The sequence below is a fragment of the Sitophilus oryzae genome, unplaced genomic scaffold (assembly GCF_002938485.1).
Source record: "Sitophilus oryzae breed Bouriz unplaced genomic scaffold, Soryzae_2.0 scaffold_1297_pilon_pilon, whole genome shotgun sequence".
NCBI classification, from domain to species: Eukaryota; Metazoa; Arthropoda; class Insecta; order Coleoptera; family Curculionidae; genus Sitophilus; species Sitophilus oryzae.
Window position 1 is genome coordinate 13,781,582 of NW_022145945.1, and position 18,006 is coordinate 13,799,587.

General features: G+C 30.7%; 1 protein-coding gene across 3 annotated transcripts in view; it reads left to right on the forward strand.

Moving 5' to 3' along the window:
* LOC115874830 (proton-coupled amino acid transporter-like protein CG1139) overlaps positions 1 to 18,006 on the forward strand; it is a 109,088-nt gene that overhangs the window by 86,270 nt on the left and 4,812 nt on the right. For 2 of the 3 annotated variants that reach the window (XM_030890135.1, XM_030890136.1), the window contains exon 4: positions 15,662 to 16,022. In XM_030890135.1, coding sequence (XP_030745995.1) covers positions 15,662 to 16,022 — 361 coding nt within the window. Of the gene's footprint in view, positions 1 to 1,650; positions 1,830 to 3,332; positions 3,509 to 7,587; positions 8,006 to 15,661; positions 16,023 to 18,006 lie in introns of those variants that run through there. The other variant, XM_030890137.1, reaches the window with a different exon arrangement.

The following is an 18,006-nucleotide window of genomic DNA, read 5'->3' on the forward strand; positions in this document are numbered from 1 at the left end:
TCAAGTGAAGATTTGTAGGTCCAATATTAAAAATAGATCAATAATAAATAAACAAATCTAATCAATATTTACATTTTTATAGCTTACTTGTTGTCTTGTTTCTCATGTTTTCTTTAAATGTTCATGACTTTAAGAAACAATGGCTGCATGATAAGTTTAAATGGTCCTAAAGAGTCATTCTATTTAGTTAATGAAATTTATTTACATTAACTACCTATCTCCATTGCTTTTGGATATAAATACAAAATATTATTACAAATTTTAGAAATTAAATGAGAATTTCGCTCGAACTTCCAATATTTGCTTGATTTCTGTCACATAAATGACATTGATTGACAAACAAAACTAGAAAAACCAGCCTTCTCGCGCTGGTTAGTTTGGTGACAATTATCTACATATATAAAATGCTAATGTTTATCTGTATCGTCTCTACGGAAGTAACCACTTGCTCTAGAAAGTTGCTTTTTTTACTAAAAGATAGCTAATTGGCTCTTCTAAAATCTGTCGTCGCCGGATTTTTTGTTTTTCATTTAATTAAAAAATAAAATTAAAAGTATTTTTTTCCTGATGTCGTGGCGGATGCGCCATGCTTCAACTAGTGATAGATATTTTTCAGGAACCGTGTTCCGTAATAAGAAAACTTTCAGGAAACCGATAGAAACTGAACATAAAACCACAACCAATTTAAGCAACGGAATACACCCTAAGGCATTTCGTAGATTACTGCATATTCTTTTTAGTAATTGTCATTGTCATATGATTTGAGGTTATAATTTTATTGACGGACATCGATCAATGTCAAAATTTCCTTTTGGTAATTGTCATTGTCATTTGATTTGGCGTTATAATTTTATTGGCGGACATCGATCGAAGAGTGGAAATACCAAAGGGGTTAAGTGCCAAAATTAGTTTTTCAAGATAAATGAGTAAAACATAGTAGAACTGAAACTAATACATTTTTAAAATATCTTTTAAAATACATAAAATATACATAAACAACAGACGCTTTCGCTCGACACTTGTAACTTTTGTTAGGACATACAGCATAGTATTTATTACGTTTCTAATGTAATAACTTAACATTGAAAAATTTGGCACTTACCCCCTTACCCCCTTTGGTATTTCCACTCTTCGATCAACGTCAAAATTAAAAAAATGACTGCTGCTGTCAAACAAATTTTTTTTATTGCATAAATGCCTCAAATGTTTAACCAAAATGAACAAGAGCTCATTACTAAGCTTATAAACTATTTTTTTCTCGAGAAAGAGACGCTGGTAGAACACTCCTGGCCCGTGGACACCGTATATGAAGTAAATACATCGCAAAGGTGTAATATTCCTATGTAAAATAAATATTGATGGCGTTTTCCAATAATATAGCGAGTTGCTGATGCTTCAGAAATAGGAATTTCAACAGTCTAAAGGACTAGAACTAAAAGACTGAAGAAGAGTTCAAAAAAAATTAATAAATGGCGAAAAAAAACGGAACTCGCTCAATGAATAATACATAATGAACTGATCTCAGACACATCCTAAAACTCATATTTGATAAAAATGATGACGTCACGTTAAACGATGACTGAATAGTCCCTAGTCAGATGATTAAATCCTCTAGATTTGCTTATTTCTCTAAGGTCTCAAACCTTTTAGATCCTTCCTTTGCAAAACGAAATGAAAGAACCTGAAAAATTTATAACACCATGTGGGGTTTTGAATATTGGAATGGCTTGCGTAACCACCCTGTATATAACCACAGGTTTGTTCGGGTATATAGCTTATGGAGATGATGTAGATGGTTCTATTTCGTATACTATTAACCAAGCAGATATGTAAGCTGTGGTAGTAATAATTTTTGTGCAAAGTAAAAAATTCTTTACATAGTTTGTTCGAAACTCTTCTTTGAATATAACGTAGAAAAAAGATGTAGACATCTAAAAAGACTATATATACAGGATGGCCCATCGAAAACGTTCCGCAAGGCATAACGGCCAGGGTAAATTTTTTTTCAGAAAATCCAAAAACACGTCAATTTTGTTTGTGAGGGGGGCAACTTTTGCCCCAAAAATGATTACAAAATCTTGAACCCTCTAAGCGGGGGAGTCATCCCCCAATTTTTTTCAAATGGGAAGGGGGGTCAAGTGGTACCGCAGTGAAAAGGGCTTTCTACACTGACAAACACCTTTATGGCAAAATTGTTCACGAGTTAGTAGAAAAAAAAATCGCGAAACTGGTTTCGTTATGAATAAAAAGAGGCAGAGGGAAAATCCTGTAGTAAATGAAGCTATGGAAATATTCGTATTGGGCCAAGTTGTTATGGATAGTACGCTGAGTACAAGAAAATTAGCCAATGAGACCGGCCTGAATCGTACAAGTGTCCAAAGGATATTTAAAAAACACAAGTTCCACCCGTACAAAATTCTGTTGGTACAAGAACTCAACGAAGACGATTTTGATCGTTGCATGCAATATTGTGAAACTATGAGTGAACGAGTGGCGAATGATAATAATTTCCTATTTAATGTGTGTTTTTTCGGATGAGTGTACTTTCTTTTTGAACGGTGTCGTTAATCGGCACAACTGTCGGTACTGGGCTGAGGACAACCCCAGGGTTTTTCACGAGGTGCACACACAAAACCCTCAGAAAGTGAACGTGTGGGCTGGTATTTTTGGAAATTCTATTATGGGTCAGTTTAACGATATTGAGAAGAATTTCAACGCACAAGTCACAGAACAGCTACCGCACCTGATCGTTCAGCCTTGTGGCAAGTGAAAAAAAAATGCCTAAACATCTAGAAATAATAAGAAAAAAACCTCGAATTGGTCGAAGGAATTTATCCTTATCACTTACTCTGATAAATGTTTAAATACACTTTTCAAATTTCAATCCTTCATATTTTCTCCATGACTCGACCGATTTTCAAAAGGGAAGCGGGGATTATATAGAGAATAGAAACCTCTTTTCATTGCGGTGCCACTTGACCCCCCTTACCATTTGAAAAAAGTTGGGGGATGACACCCCCGCTTAGAGGGTTGAAGATTTTGCAATCATTTTTGGGGCAAAAGTTGTCCCCCTCACAAACAAAATTGCCTTATTTTTGGATTTTTTGAAAACAAAAATACCCTGGCCGTTATGCCTTGCGGAACGTTTTCGATGGGCCACCCTGTATGTATAATTTACATAAATCCTGTACATTAGTAAGGTACTCATTGAAGAATAATAATTTATATAAACAAAAGTAAAACTTATTTTATGAGTTTGTAAACTACCTGCACGTTTTTTATTATGTTTTTTTTATGAATTCTGAAAGTAAAGTTGACTTATATTTTTTTAGTGCTGCTCAAGTGTGTAAACTTATGTTAGCTTTTGCTATATACACCTCTTACTCACTCTATATGTATGTGTCTATTGATATAGTATGGAGACAAATGTTAAGTAAGAGATTTGAAGAAAGTAATCAAAAAGTATTATGGGAAAACCTGTGTAGGATATTTCTGGTAGTTTTTACCTGTAAGTTAACAAATATTATTATACATCTATACAATACAGTGGTAGCCAATAAAACAATAATCATATAGTTAATTTATCAGCATCTAATATTTCTTTATTAGTTTATACAGGGTGAATCTTAAATCGTCTTAAATAAGTGCACATATTTCAGGGGCGGTGTACTTCGATCCCAGAAGCATGCGTATTTTTTTTTTAATTCAACCCACCACAACCTTTCCTAAGAAGTAAATATTATTAGTAATATTATTAAGTTTCTATTTCATCATTTTCATTATTTAACAACGTTAGAATGAGTACTCCAAAATGTCTTAAATTTTTAGTCTTCATCCACATTTTAAAAACTTGGTTTAAAAAATGTATTTTTAGTTTTAATACATCATGTTAATCTTACCATAAATATATACTATTGACTACCACTTGTATGTACCTATACTCAACAACTACATTTACTACTTACATTACTACTCTTTGATCATATTATGTTAAATATTTTAATATACAATATGAAAATACAGGATGGTCCAGTGTTTCGAAAAATATTTAAAAAACCTACGTCCATTTATGCCGTAACAAAAATACGACATCTAGTCCTGACTCACCCTGTATACCTATATGATGCAATACATTGTAATTTATTATACTTAGTTTTGTAAACGACACTATTATAATATACAGGGTGCTACAAATTCGAGGTACGAGCATTGGCATCTCGGTATCCGTAATAGATACGAACATTGGGGTAAAGTTGCGTATTGGGATGTTCACCAAGATGTCATCAAAAAAGTTTTAAACATTTCAAGAATTGCTGAGTTTTTTGGAAAAAACTGATTTTTTTGAAAATCAATTTTATTTTTTCCTGTTGTTACTTTTTATAAAATCAAAAAACTAATTGCTCATTCTCATAGCCACTTTATTAGGGCTATCTGATTTTATTATATTATTGTATTTTTAGATTTTCAAGTTAGCTGATAATTTGTGAGATACAGAGCCAACTTAATTTTTTTAAATACGGACCTGCAGTTTTTATTTCAAATTTTGAAAGAACTGGGTCTCCTGAGTACAATCATATGCCACACTTAATATTTTTTTGACATTTGAACACAATTTACCTAAACTAAGTCCGACTCTGATTTTTTAAAATATTTAATCTATTCATCGTTACAATATTAATAAGTTTTCAAACTTAAAAATGACGTGGGGTAAAACATTGAATACGGAAAATCAAATGCAATAAAATAATTAATCTAAATATAATATAATATAAACAATCAAATCATTTTCCCGGAAGACGGATTGGAAATGGTAGAGCATTTTTCGAGGTTCCTGGACCTATCGCCAAGGGGCTACATTTCTTGACATCATTTGTAAAAGTGTCAAATCAATTCATCTCAACATTTACAATAAAGAGTACAAAATGCAATCAAATTGCAAAGAGCTATTATATAAAATTGAACAAAAAAAAATTGTACAATAGGGAGGGTGGTAAACCTTTCGAACATGTAGAACATTAGAAACTAGTTTGTAGAAGTTGATTTATTTATAATAACTACGACTAATATTATGCATATTATTAGAACGCACACTGAGATTTCAAATTCACAATAAAAAAAGTTAAAAATAATATCTTTAAATTTCTGCCCTGGATATTATTTATTTGAATCTTCCAATTGGCTCGATTTTCCTTATTCAATGTTAATTAGCGCTGATCAATATTATTGGGATGAATATAATCAGATTAAATAATTTAAGAAACCAGAGTCGGACTTGAAATTATTTTAAATAAAAATTAAAGTTTTGTTGCTGTTAAGGCACCCAAAACAAAAAAAAGTATAAAGTGTGGCATATCATTGTGTTCAGGAGACCGAGTTCTTTCAAAACCTGAAATAAAAAATGCAGGTCCGTATTTAAAAAAATTAAGTCGGCCTCTGTATCTCACAAATTATCAGCTAGTTTGAAAATCTAAAAATGCTATCATATAGCCCTCATAAAGTGGCTATGAGAATGTGCAATTAGTTTTTGGATTTTCTAAAAATTAATGACAGGAAAAAATAAAATTGATTTTTATAAAAATCAGTTTTTTCCAAAAAAACTCATATTCGTATCTATTACGGTTACCGAGATACCAATGCTCGTACCTCAAATTTGTAGCACCCTGTATTTCATAAGCTTTGGGACAGCTTTAAAGGTACAAAACATCTCAAAAACCAGTCAGTATATAGTACTATTCTTTTAAAAGTTCCTCAATATGGCCGACCTAGTTACGAAAATTGGTAATTTTTTTTTAATGAAAAATAAGTTGGCGTTAGCGAATTCAGAAATTGATTTACTCTTTGGTTAACAATAATATTTTTCAGGATTGTCAAGTTGACGTTAAAGTTAGGTTATTAGGTGGTTATCATAAATAAAAACATAGATTATTGAAATTATTTAATAAGAATAAAGGTATTTTACCGCAGATCCGAAGAGATTTTACTTAAAGGTATTTTATAAACTTTCTCAGTGAGAATATTAACTCCTGAACTGTTTCTTATATTTCAGTTAAAGGGACGTAAGAACTATAGGAAGTAAATTTTTGTTTTCATGTTTTGACGATATCTGAGAGTTCCTAGAATTATCAAGATTATTGAATAATTATAGTTGTTTAATAAGTGAAATTAATAGAAGACTTGGAAATAGGATGATGCTTTTCATGTTATAGTTGATAGATCACCCCATTTCTCTTAATTTGTTTTTATTTCAGTACAGTTAATCACAAATTGAATTGATGTGTGCAAAAACGGCTATATATTTTCAAACATCTTATTTAAATAGTTCTTTTATATACTGTTAAACTGTATCAACTACAAAGCATTTAGCAAAAAATTATAAGGTAATAAATTTTGTATATATAATTTACGAAAATTTATAATGTATAAAGATTAGAACACAATCCTCTGAAGGAAAAAGAAATACTCAAAAACTCATTAAATATACTTTATTAAAAATAACAACATACAAAAACATCCATGCAAACTGTAATAATCAGAACATTATCCACATTATACTTTTATTAAATTCGTGTCCACACTCCTGTCAGGAAAGCCAGAAATGTTTGTTTAAATATTAACTTATTTTAAATTGCCAGAAACACATCAGAATATATCACAACCACAACTATAGGTTAATCTGTACTAAATTTGATTTACAACAATCTGTAATGCCCGCGCTGTTTCCTGAAATATAAGTTTTAATCTGTTTATTATCATATAGTACATATTACAAACCTGAAAATTACTGATACGAGGAAACTTCTCAAAATAATTAGAGACCTTTTTACAAACATCTGGGCCAATTTATTTTCACGTATTTGTGAACGAGTCAATGTTTTCTAATACGTTTTTAAGCGTTTTACACATTTTGAATCTCTTCCAGCCTATTCGTCAATTCTTGATCGGTGAAAAGATTATTTATAACTATATAATTAGTACTGCAGGTTGCAGGTTAAATAAAAGAACACAATCAAGTAGAATTTGTGAATAAAAACTAAAAAAATAATGAAAATATTTAGAAAAAGGAACCGTAAACGTCAATGTCAGCCAAGTGTCAGAATTCAATTGGATTTACCACAGATTATCAATTTGAACGATTTGAAGTACAGTCGATTCCAGTTTAGAGATTTTCGTTTTTTAAGCCTCCCATACTGAAGTCCGCCATATTGGGAAGTTTTAAGTCAATACAAGTATAGATTATGACTTCATGATATTTTAAGAGTTTATAGGTATTATTCTTTTTTTCGACTCGTCCAGCTAAACCAACTTTTTGAACTTTTTTTTGAACCAAGTTTCTTTCTGATCGAGCCATTGCCTGCATATTTTATAAAAAAAATTGTAGATAAAATCATCATTAAGAAACATTGGGACACCCTGTATATCATACTTTTTTTTAAATTTGAGTAATTAATTATCAAGCCATTTTTTGTAATTTAATTATTAATAAATACCCGTTTGTCAATTTAAATATGTATATAAAACTGATTGGATAATGTACTATATCGCATATACGTCACTATAATTGACGGCTGTCCTTTTTTTCTATTTCAGTTTCGTTAGCAGTCGCTATTCCGTACATCGACTTGTTTATTTCTTTGGTCGGAGCGTTTTGTATATCTGCCTTGGGACTGGCATTTCCCGCCATTTTCGATTCCTGTTTTCGTTGGCGACAACTCACTGGCTGGAAAAAGATTCTGGTCCATTCCAAGAACACGATCATAACACTGTTTGCCATTTTTGGTCTGGTTATCGGTACATACACCAGTGTTCAAGATATAGTTAAAAAATTTGCGCCTAGCTGATATCTGAACCACAACCAATCTGTGCATACATATAACGTATACGATCAAATAGTTTTATGATCAAGCAAGATTTGAGTTTAGGAGTTCAAAAAGTACATGTTTTTTACACTCAAATGCAAAAAACGCCAAAAAAATGTTGGTTTAGTTTAAAATGTTATATTTTTTTTATTTTTAGTCCTATTTCCTTCATTTTTTTAGCAAACTGTATACAGGGTGCTACAAATTCGAGATACGAGAATTGGTATCTCGGTAACCGTAATAGATACCGTATGATCGAAAAAAAAAACGGCGTCCAGTTGGCTGGGAAATGACGATCGATGACATTTCCCATATAAATTTACATATAAAATGACAGCGATCTTCATTTCATAGCCATCGTTGACGCCGTTTTTTCTCGATCATACGGTACAAACATGGTTAAATTGGGGCAAAGTTGTGTATTGAGATGTTCACCAAGATGCCATCAAAAAGTTTTCAAAATTTCAGGGATTGCTGAGTTTTTTGGAAAAAACTGATTTTTTTGAAAATCAATTTTATTTTTTCCTGTCGTTACTTTTTAAAAAATTAAAAAACTAATTGCACATTCTCATAGCCACTTTATTAGGGCTATCTGATGGTATTTTTATATTTTCAAATTAGTTGATAATTTTTGAGATACAAAGGCGAACTTAATTTTTTTAAATACGGACCTGCATTTTTTATTTCAGATTTTGAAAGAAATCGGTCTCCTGAGTACAACGATATGCCACGCTTAATATTTTTTTTTTGTTTTGGATACCTTAACAGCAACAAAACTATTTATTATTTAAAATAATAAGTCCGACTCTGGTTTCTTAAATTATTTATTATGATTAGATTCATCGAAGCAATAATTATCAGAGCTAATTAATATTGAAGGAAAATCGATCCAATTGGAAGATTCAAATAAATAATATCCAGGGCAGAAATTTAAAGATATTATTTATAACTTTTTTTATTGTGAACTGGAAATCTCAGTGTGCGATCTAATAATATGCATAATATTAATCGTAGTTATTATAAATAAATCAACTTCTACAAACTAGTTTCTAATGTTCTACATGTTCGAAAGGGAAATTTCTTTGAACTTTCTTCTTATACTTCCGAATGCATTTTGTACTCTTATTGTAAATGTTGAGATGAATTAATTTAACTTTTTTACAAATGACGTCAAATAATGTAGCCTCTTGGCGATAGGTCTAGGAATCTCGCTGGACATTATACTGCTCTACCATTTCCAAGCCATCTTTCGGTAAAATGATTTGATTGTTTATATTATTTTATATTTATATTAACTATTTTATATTATTTTATTGCATTTGATTTTCCGTATTCAATGTTTTACGCCACGTCATTGTTAAGTTTGAAAGCCTATCAATGAATGATGAATAGATTTAATATTTGAAAAAAAAACAGAGCCGGACTTGAAATTAGTTTAAATAAATTGTGTTCAAATGTCAAAACAAAAAAAAATATTAAGTGTGGCATATCATTCGAGACCGAGTTCTTTCAAAATCTGAAATTAAAAATGCAGGTCCGTATTTAAAAAAATTAAGTTCGTCTCTGTATCTCAAAAATTATCAACTAATTTGAAAATATAAAAATACTATCAGATAGCCCTAATAAAGTGGCTATGAGAATGTGCAATTAGTTTTTTAATTTTCTAAAAAGTAACGACAGGAAAAAATAAAATTGATCTTCAAAAAAATCAGTTTTTTCCAAAAAACTCAGCAATCCCTGAAATTTTTAAAACTTTTTTGATGGCATCTTGGTGAACATCCCAATACGCAACTTTGCCCCAATTTAACCATGTTCGTATCTATTAGGGTTACCGAGATACCAATGTTCGTACCTCGAATTTGTAGCACCCTGTATATAAATATATCAACATTAATTCGTAAACTCAGTTTATTATAAACTTTAATATTGAATTTATTATACTGTTACGTTTTTCTCGTCGGTTCCGTGTGGATAGAAAGTCACAATTTATTTAAACACAATTTATTCTACACTAAGTAACAAAAACAATTACGATAAAAGACTTAAAGAACTATTTACAAGCTATTTATAACTTATTTATCTAGAAAGAATTTATTTTGAATTTAGCGCGGCAATTGTACTCGTCTATTTGTTGCTCTCCTCCTCAGGCCTCAGGCGTCGGCTTATATACCCACAGCTAAACAGTTCTCGAATAATCCGTTAGACGTTAGATCATTAGGTGCATAGAGAAGGATTAGAATATTCTCGTATGTACTCCTCAGGGTTCGGAAAACTACATGTTACTTTTAAAAACTACATAAACTACATTACATGTAGTTAATGTAGTTTATGTAGAGGGTGTAGTTTATGTAACCTATGTATGTAACTTTCAGATGTCAAAGGTTTGAGGTGAGGTTATAATAAGTTGAAGCTTTAAAAACACATAATGTATTGAAGAAAATAGGAGAAATATGGCTTTAAATATAATATTTACATCATATTATCTCTATTACACCTCATACAAAGGAAAATTATTCAAAATATCAATACATAGTTTATTAACGTAGTTTTCATGTAGTTAACGAACGGGAAAAGACGTAGTTTTTGAAGAGAAACTACACGTAGTTAATCAGGTAAATTACGTCTTAATTAACTACTTCCGAACCCTGGTACTCCTCCATTCCAGCGGAACTCGATTGTTCTCGAACGTTCGAATGACTCATTACGGTGTCTATTCTTTAATGCGATATTAAGATCATATGGGGGCGGGACATATTAGTTAGTTCGGTTAGGCCGAGTCCACACGGGTCCGCAATAATACAGGTTTAATCGAAGAGTTGGTTTTTACCCTATATTTAAAACACTCTGTGCAATAATTTTTAAAACAACAAATGTACAAAATGTACAGGCTAGTAATATTATCGTTTTTAGTAAAACGATAATATTACTAGCCCATTTGTATGCAAAAGAAAACTATTTTAATCTTTATAAAACAGTATACCATTAATTAAATATACCACCAGTATTTCCGCCCAAATACTAATTAATTACATACTTAAATTGCGTTCGTTAATAAATTATTCTAAATAAATGTGGATTTGAATCAGAAATCAATATAATAAGTTATGAAAATGAACGTCTCTGTTGTTATAAATAAGCATTTGTCAAAAAATGAAATATCATTTTTAAGGTGTTAGTTTTTTACCACACTGTCTAATACAGATACATAATTCAGTTTTTTAGTATTTGGAGCAATTATTATTAATCAACGCAAACAGTCAATTAATGTAGTTTAAATACTGGAATCATATTAATTGGTCCTCTTTAACAAATATTTAAAGAGTTTTTTTTTATTTTTTAATCAAAATAAACGAACTATATCGACAATATTAGAATCTGTACTCTTTAAAAATTTGGTACATCTTCAAAAATAACCAGAATAAAATGTCAGTATTCCATGGGTATATTGATAAATGAGTTCTAAATTACAAGAAAATGCAACACAATAACTGATCAATAAATAAACTTCAGTAAATATTTAGTATTAAAAACTTTGATACCCTCGGAGAAATGAAGCCTTAAAATTTATACTGCAATTTCACAAAATTGAAAATATTTCAAAAACGGTAAGGTTTAAGTGTAATAAACCTTAATCAAATTTACCTTTATTTTAATCGTAGAAACTAAAAATGTAATAATATACAGGGTGTTCCATTTAAAAAAATACAACTTCGATATTTTTTATTTATTTGGGACACTCTGTATCTTGTAAAATATTTTTAAATTGTAGCTCTAATAGTCCTTCAACGAACCCAAAACTTCCAATTTGTAGAAATCTAATCCTTTAGCTACAATATTCTGTGTCGTATGTGGTGAACAACCCTGTATACAGTTTGCTAAAAAATTCATGAAAATAGGGCCAACAATAAAAAAATATAAAATTTTAAACTTGACGAAAAAATTATCCGTGGCGTTTTTGCATCCGAATGTATCTGTCATTATAGAAATCACATTTAATCATAAAACTTTCTGATCATATTGTAAATAGTTTGGTTTCGTACTTAAAATAGATTATAATTGAAGTTAGTGATGTGAAATATTTTTTACATGTAATTTGTATTCTTTTATAAATAAATAATATTGTATTTTTGTACCTACTCGGTTTGATTTTTAATACTCAATTTTTTTATTTTAAAGATATATTTTTTAGACCTCTTTGTGATAGAATGATTAGGCATTTTAAGTATATACTTACGTCTTTCAAATTATCCTGATTAATGGTGCCAATTCAATAAGGAATTTTATGAGTAATTTCTTATCATGAATATTTTAATATATTATATTTATATTAGGACTTTTATTCCAATTACAGGTATGTATAAAGTGTCGTGACTGCCATTTTATGTGCTTTCAAATTAAAGTTATTATGAATATCAAGTGTGATTAAAAGAATTCAAAACCTTCGGGCAGTGACAAGTACACCTTGAAACGATAAATGTTATTTCTCATTTTTTTAGATCTCTATTACCTCACACTCATATATCTTACTTTAAAGTTGCCCACAGATTAGCAATTTATCAGTATCTGTCATACAATGTGAACCATTCATTTGTGAGCGCCAATGACTAAAGAATAAAAGGACAAATAACACCCGAAACGAAATTGTTACTATGGCTCCAAACAGTGCCGTAGTCACATAGTTTTCCTAACTAAGCTGCTTGAAGAGATATTTATACTTTTGATAAATGTTTTGACTACGCCTATGGTGTAGGCGGTGGTATCATACTAATTAATTACAAAAAAACGTATTAAAATGTTAACAAAAGGTTCAAAACTGGTATCGACGTATAGCACATATATCAAGTACATATAATATCAGAAAAATAATTATCAATTTCAATAAGAAAACGCTAAGAAGGTGGACTGTTTATTTACGTATGAAACGTAACTCCTGGCTCTTTCTTATCGTTGCGGCTTTTAAACTTGAAAGCCTGAACACCACCACCGTAATAAAGTTTATACAACGTTCACTACATACAACAAACTATTAAAAATCGCTCAAATTGTCGCTGTTGACGAGCTGGTGACATACGTAGATCAAAATGATGGCGTCTAACAGCACAAATTCTGCTCCAGCCCGTATATGGGCGTTACGCGTCCTTGTATTCAGTCATTGGTGAGAGCAGAGTTGGTGATCTCTATTTTCATTTACAGTTTTATTTGTCCAACAAGAATAGAGTTAGATGCTAGACCCCAGACTAGCATACAGGTTTTCATGTATTGTTATTCTGTAGTCTGGTATCTACTTGTGTGTCAAGCTCATATGGAACTCTCATAACTTTATTATTATTCATGTACTATATACAGGGTGTCCCAGAAATAAGTGCAAGTATTTTAACTGGTAGTATAGTTCACCCCCAGAAACACACCTATGAGGTTTTTTTCGCAAAAAATTTTTTTTTGAAAATTCGGAATTTTTTGAAAATTTTTTTGGATTTTTTTTTAGTTTTTATTTAAAAAATAATAATTTCTTGATAATATGGCAACATAGGTAGTAGATTAAATTTACAAGAAAGAAAATCCAGAAAAGATCCAGTGGTTCTCAAAATTTTAGCAAAAAATTATTTTTTTTGGAAATCTTCAAAGTAAAATAACTCCGTTATTTTGGACTTATTTGAAAAACGATAAAGAGAAAATATGTTTCTTTTATCGAGATCTACCACCCCTTAAAATACTTGCACTTATTTCTGGGACACCCTGTATTATACAACATGAATCATCACGCATGTATGCTACGCATGGTCGCTTTGGTGTTACACAGCAAAATAAAACACTAAATCACCACAATACACCAAAACACTTTTACTTTTACCAGGGCCGGACTTAACGAAGTTAAGTCCGGCCCCAGGCCAAAAAAAAATTGCGGCCCCTTAACATTTTTTTTAATTAAAAAAATTACGGATATAAAAAACATTTATTTGAATATAGGACCAACAACAGAACAGACCGACAGAACAGATCAACACAGAACATAAAATAATTATTAAAATATTCATATAAAATGACAACAAACGAACAACAAAACTATAAGGTTTGCTTATATGCCTATAAAGGTTTCCTACGTACTTTTTTGTTCGCCAAATTATCAATTACTTCATCGTAATTGGTAGTTTTTAAAAGGTCGGACTCAATATGTAAAACTGCCAAATGATTTAGACGTTCTAGTGGACCGTAAATAAGTTTTAATACGTTTCAATGCGGAAAACGAGCGTTCAGCAGAACAGTTAGTAATAAAAGTACATGTGAAGATTCTTAATGCTATGAAAGTATTTGGAAACAGGTCTTTAGCATTTTTTTTTTCATAAATTACTTTAAGAAGCTCTCTAGCAGATGGTTTTGCTGACTTAATGCATTTTATAAATTCACGAAAATGTGTTAATTCATTAGGCGTTGACTCATCTAAATCATTTGGATAACAGGTTATTAAATGTCTGGACGTATCGGTAATGTCCCCAATACTTAAAGTAGATAAATCACTAAAGAAACCAAATTTGGCTGAAAAGTCATTGTAGGCACTTTTCCTGTAGGATAAAAAAATTCAAGGATTAATTTATCAATAATAACATTAAATACATTTATCCTAAAATCGTCCCGAGCATTAAATAGAGTTTCATTATCACTGGTTTCATCAAATTGTCGTTTCCGTTTCACTTTTCTCTTTTTATCTGCCGCATATTCTTTCTCACCGAACAATTCTGTGGCCCTTCTTTCATATTCCTCAAATGATTTAGTATTATCTAGATTTCTAATTTCAGAAAAATATTTTTCGAATGAGCTATATAAATCTGCAGCAATTTCTAGATCAATATCCACCATTTGAAGCTTTTTATTGACCGCATCTAATCTATTTAAAACGTCTTTCCAAAATACCACCATAAAACCCATTTCTAGGCTTTTGAATTGTTTAAGGAGACTAGAAGCATATAATTGGGTTTTAGGCTTTTCGGTATCGTCTGCAGAAATTGACTTCAACGTGGATTTTATTTAATTGGACGACAAAGATAGTGATTGGCAAGCTTCATTTCGTGCAGACCAACGTGTTTTTGATAAATTTTTTAATGTTTTTGAATTTATTTTTTTATATTCGAGGTATTTATGTATTTATTAACTGGATGCATGGCACAATGCAGTAAAAAATAACCCAAGCGAATTATACATTTAAACATTAGTAATAGTTAAGTAAATAAATATGTAATCGGCTAAGGCTATATTCGGAAAAAAAAGATAAATATTTGAGTATGCTCAAAATTTGCCGCCCCTAAAAATCTGCCGCCCCAGGCCCGGGCCTAGTTGGCCTAGGCCTAAGTCCGGCACTGACTTTTACACGGAACGCGCGTTTTGCTAACCATGTTAGCATCATCAGCAGATAATTAAAAACTCAAAAAATAACTCATGTTTTTAATGTTTGTTGCACCCGGCTCTTGGACTAAAAGTACGTAATATAATCTGCATGTTGTTAAAAAAACTTTATTTTAAACTATTTTTAAAATGTTAGGCTATAAAACACAACGAACAACTTTAATTCAAAGCCATAACTAACTGAAACTGAGCAATATATTTATCCTAATGGCTTTTTTTAAATTAAGCTGTATTTTTTATTATATATAGGTACCTACATCAGTGTTTATATTACGTAACCAAGCATTAAATTGTATTGAAACAATAGAAATGTCTGACTCATAAATCAGATATGTACGTAGATACCGTATGATCGAAAAATAAACTGCGCCAAGTTGCCGAAACTAATTTTTGTTTTTTATTCACAGGACAATAAGTAATACGTTCCTACTGTTATATCAGCTTGGAACATGCTGCGTCTACACCGTCTTCGTAGCGGAGAACATTCAAAACGTCTGTAATCAGTACTTCGAACATCCAGTCGACGAAAGAATTATTATGCTGATCATCCTCCTTCCTCTGATTTTCATCAACTACATCAGAAACTTGAAGTTCCTAGCGCCATTGACCACCATGGCCAATCTGCTGACATTCGTCTCGTTTGCCATCATATTCTACTACATTTTCAAGACAGAGATCACCTTTGAGAATAGATTAACTTTTGGCAATTATCGAGACTATCCTTTGTACTTCGGTACGGTGCTGTTTGCCCTTGAAGCTATTGGAGTGGTAAGTTTTATCCTTTTTTTTTAAAGAAAAGTATAGAATATCACTGCAATACATGTACAATTCATATCAAATAAACTTTTAATCACGTGATTAAGCCTGACCGGAACAGCGTAGCCCACTTTTACGTATTTTCTTTCAATCAAAATATTTTAGAAAACAAAAATAAATTAATTATAAATATATAAACAGTTATTATTTACATCAACAAAACTCACCTACTTAACAGCACTTAAGGGGCATAAAGCGACCATTTCTACCGGTTTCCCGTTCAAAATATTCTAATAAAGTTACGATCAGTTTTTTACGGCTATTAAGCTATCTTGTCACTTCGCACTAAAGTAGGTTTTAAAAAGAGCAATGTTCCACTGCAAGGTCTGCTAGTAAATATTTTCAAACTTAAACCATCACAATACTATTTATTTAAACCAAAAACTCGTAATATAAAACTAAAATGTCAAAACGAATGACATTTTCAGGAAATAAGTAAATAAATGTGGCAACTTGACACTTTTTACAGTAGAGCTACCACTTGAATATGTCCATGGTTGGCAACAATGAATTTAAAAATTGCGCCCTCGATTACGTAACTAAAAGTTGTAATTGATATGAAATATACAGGGTGTCCCAGAAATAAGTGCAAGTATTTTAACTGGTAGTATAGTTCAACCCTAGAAACACGCCTGATGATGAGGTTTTTTTCGCAAAAAAAGAATTTTGGAATTTTTTTTAGTTTTTAGTTAAAAAACATAATTTCTTGATAATATGGCAACATAGGTATTAGATTAAATTTACAAGAAAGAAAATCCAGAAATGATCCAGTGGTTCTCAAAATTTTAGCAAAAAATCATTTTTTTTAATTTTCAAAGTAAAATAACTCCGTTATTTTGGACTTATTTGAAAAACGATAAAGAGAAAATATGTTTATTTTATCGAGATCTACCACCCCTTAAAATACTTGCACTTATTTCTGGGACACCCTGTATAGTGTCTCATTTGGTTGCAATTGTATATTTTTTGCCTATTAGTAAACAGAGAACCTCCCAGTTTGATAAAGGAACCTGAGCTACTTTTTGTGCTCTATATTTCAAATATGCACTTATATGTGGCATCTACATATAGTTTCCTTGTGTGAAAATATTGCACTTCAAGTCTTTTTATCTTATAAATAAAAATAACGCATCCTTACAAAAATTCTACAAGGAATCCAGTGGCTTAGTCAGTTTTTTTTTGATAGTTCTGTTTTGAATTATTATTAACCAATGTTTAGTTTCTTAAATTGGATACAATGTATACAGGGTCCGGCAATAGTGCGTCGGGCATCTGTAGCTCCTAGAATAAAAAACTTGAGAATTTTGTTTAAGTGCAAACCTAAAGTATGTACCAGGATGTATTTCAGGAAAATATTTTAACTTCTATAGGGTGGCTCAAAAAAGTGTGAGTGGACCTGGATGATTTTTTTTAAATGGAACACCCTGTATATTATTGCATTTTTGGCTTCTTTTCAGACCACTTTACATAACCCTAAGATATGAATAAATATATTTTAATAGTTTCAGGAGATATTAAAAAATAAATCAAAAATATATATTTTTCAGCCCTTCTTAAAAAAATTATTAAAAATACAAGAACTGTTTTGAAATCAAAACTATATTAGGTATATACTTTAGATGGTCTGTTCTTACTTTGCTATAAATATGGTAATCGTAAATCATACAGGATGTTCAATATTCTACGCCAAACTTTCTAAAATATAAAATAAATTTTCTTGTTTTTTTTAAATGGAACACTTTGTATATTATTTTTTTAACAGACGGAGAATTAAAAAATGAACATTTTTTGTATTTAGAGTATTTCAAAATTTTTAATATCTTAGGGTTATGTAAAATGATCTGAAAGGAAGCCAAAAATGCAATAATATACAGGGTGTTCCCTTTAAAAAAAATCATCCAGGTCCACTCACACTTTTTTGAGCCACCCTATAGAA